General features: G+C 51.0%; 1 protein-coding gene across 1 annotated transcript in view; it reads left to right on the forward strand.

Moving 5' to 3' along the window:
- The first annotated feature begins 33 nt into the window (after nucleotides 1–33).
- LOC119586644 (mucin-2-like) overlaps nucleotides 34–792 on the forward strand; it is a 1554-nt gene continuing 795 nt past the window's right edge. The window contains exons 1-2 of the mRNA XM_037935385.1: nucleotides 34–42; nucleotides 214–729. Coding sequence (XP_037791313.1) covers nucleotides 34–42; nucleotides 214–729 — 525 coding nt within the window. The remainder of the gene's footprint in view (nucleotides 43–213; nucleotides 730–792) is intronic.

Genomic DNA, 792 nt, shown 5'->3' on the forward strand with positions numbered 1-792 from the left:
ATTTTGTACAGAAAGTCACACATTTTACATTCAATGTTCTCTGTACGTGTGTAGCTTCAAATATATGAAATGTGAAGCATTTATTTTCAAGAATTCCATAATAGAAATTTATTTTTACGGAAGACTCACCAATATTTATGTCACTTTAGAAGTGCACACTGCACATTGTCTTTACTGCCTTTGCCTTGCACTGAATTTCGTTCCTTCCGACAGGTGGCACTACCAGACGGCCGCGTCCAGGTGGTGACATACATAGCAGACGAGCAGGGCTTTCGGGCGGAGGTCACGTATGAAGGCGAGGGCACTCTGTTCACCACAACCCCCGTTCCCCCGCACAGCTCTTCACGCCCACCCATCTACGCCTCTGCCTTTTCTCCCGCCCAGAAAGTTCCAGATGACTTCCACACCCACCAGGCCGATGCAAAGGCTTTAAGCCCCAGTACGTCTTTACATCTACGCCAGCCTTCTGTCAATCACCCCAGACGTCCAGCGCCACAACCCGTCCGGCATCAGTTCAATGGCCATGATCAGCCTATCCATCAAGCCCCCATTCATACACCACCATACACTCCAGCGTCCCACCACAGTGGTGCCCCTACACCTCCACACCATTCCCGTACATTCAGTCCTCAGCCTATCCACAATTCCACATCCACTACACCCAACCAGAATCTCCACTTTGGTGACCATTTTCACGTGACCACCGCCTCGCCCAATCCCTTCCGTCTGGTAGTGGATAAAAGCAGGGCGTCCACTTTGTCTCCCCTCCCTTTCGAGCCTGTCCTTCCACCC

Source organism: Penaeus monodon, chromosome 21 (genome assembly GCF_015228065.2).
Source record: "Penaeus monodon isolate SGIC_2016 chromosome 21, NSTDA_Pmon_1, whole genome shotgun sequence".
Classification (NCBI taxonomy): domain Eukaryota; kingdom Metazoa; phylum Arthropoda; class Malacostraca; order Decapoda; family Penaeidae; genus Penaeus; species Penaeus monodon.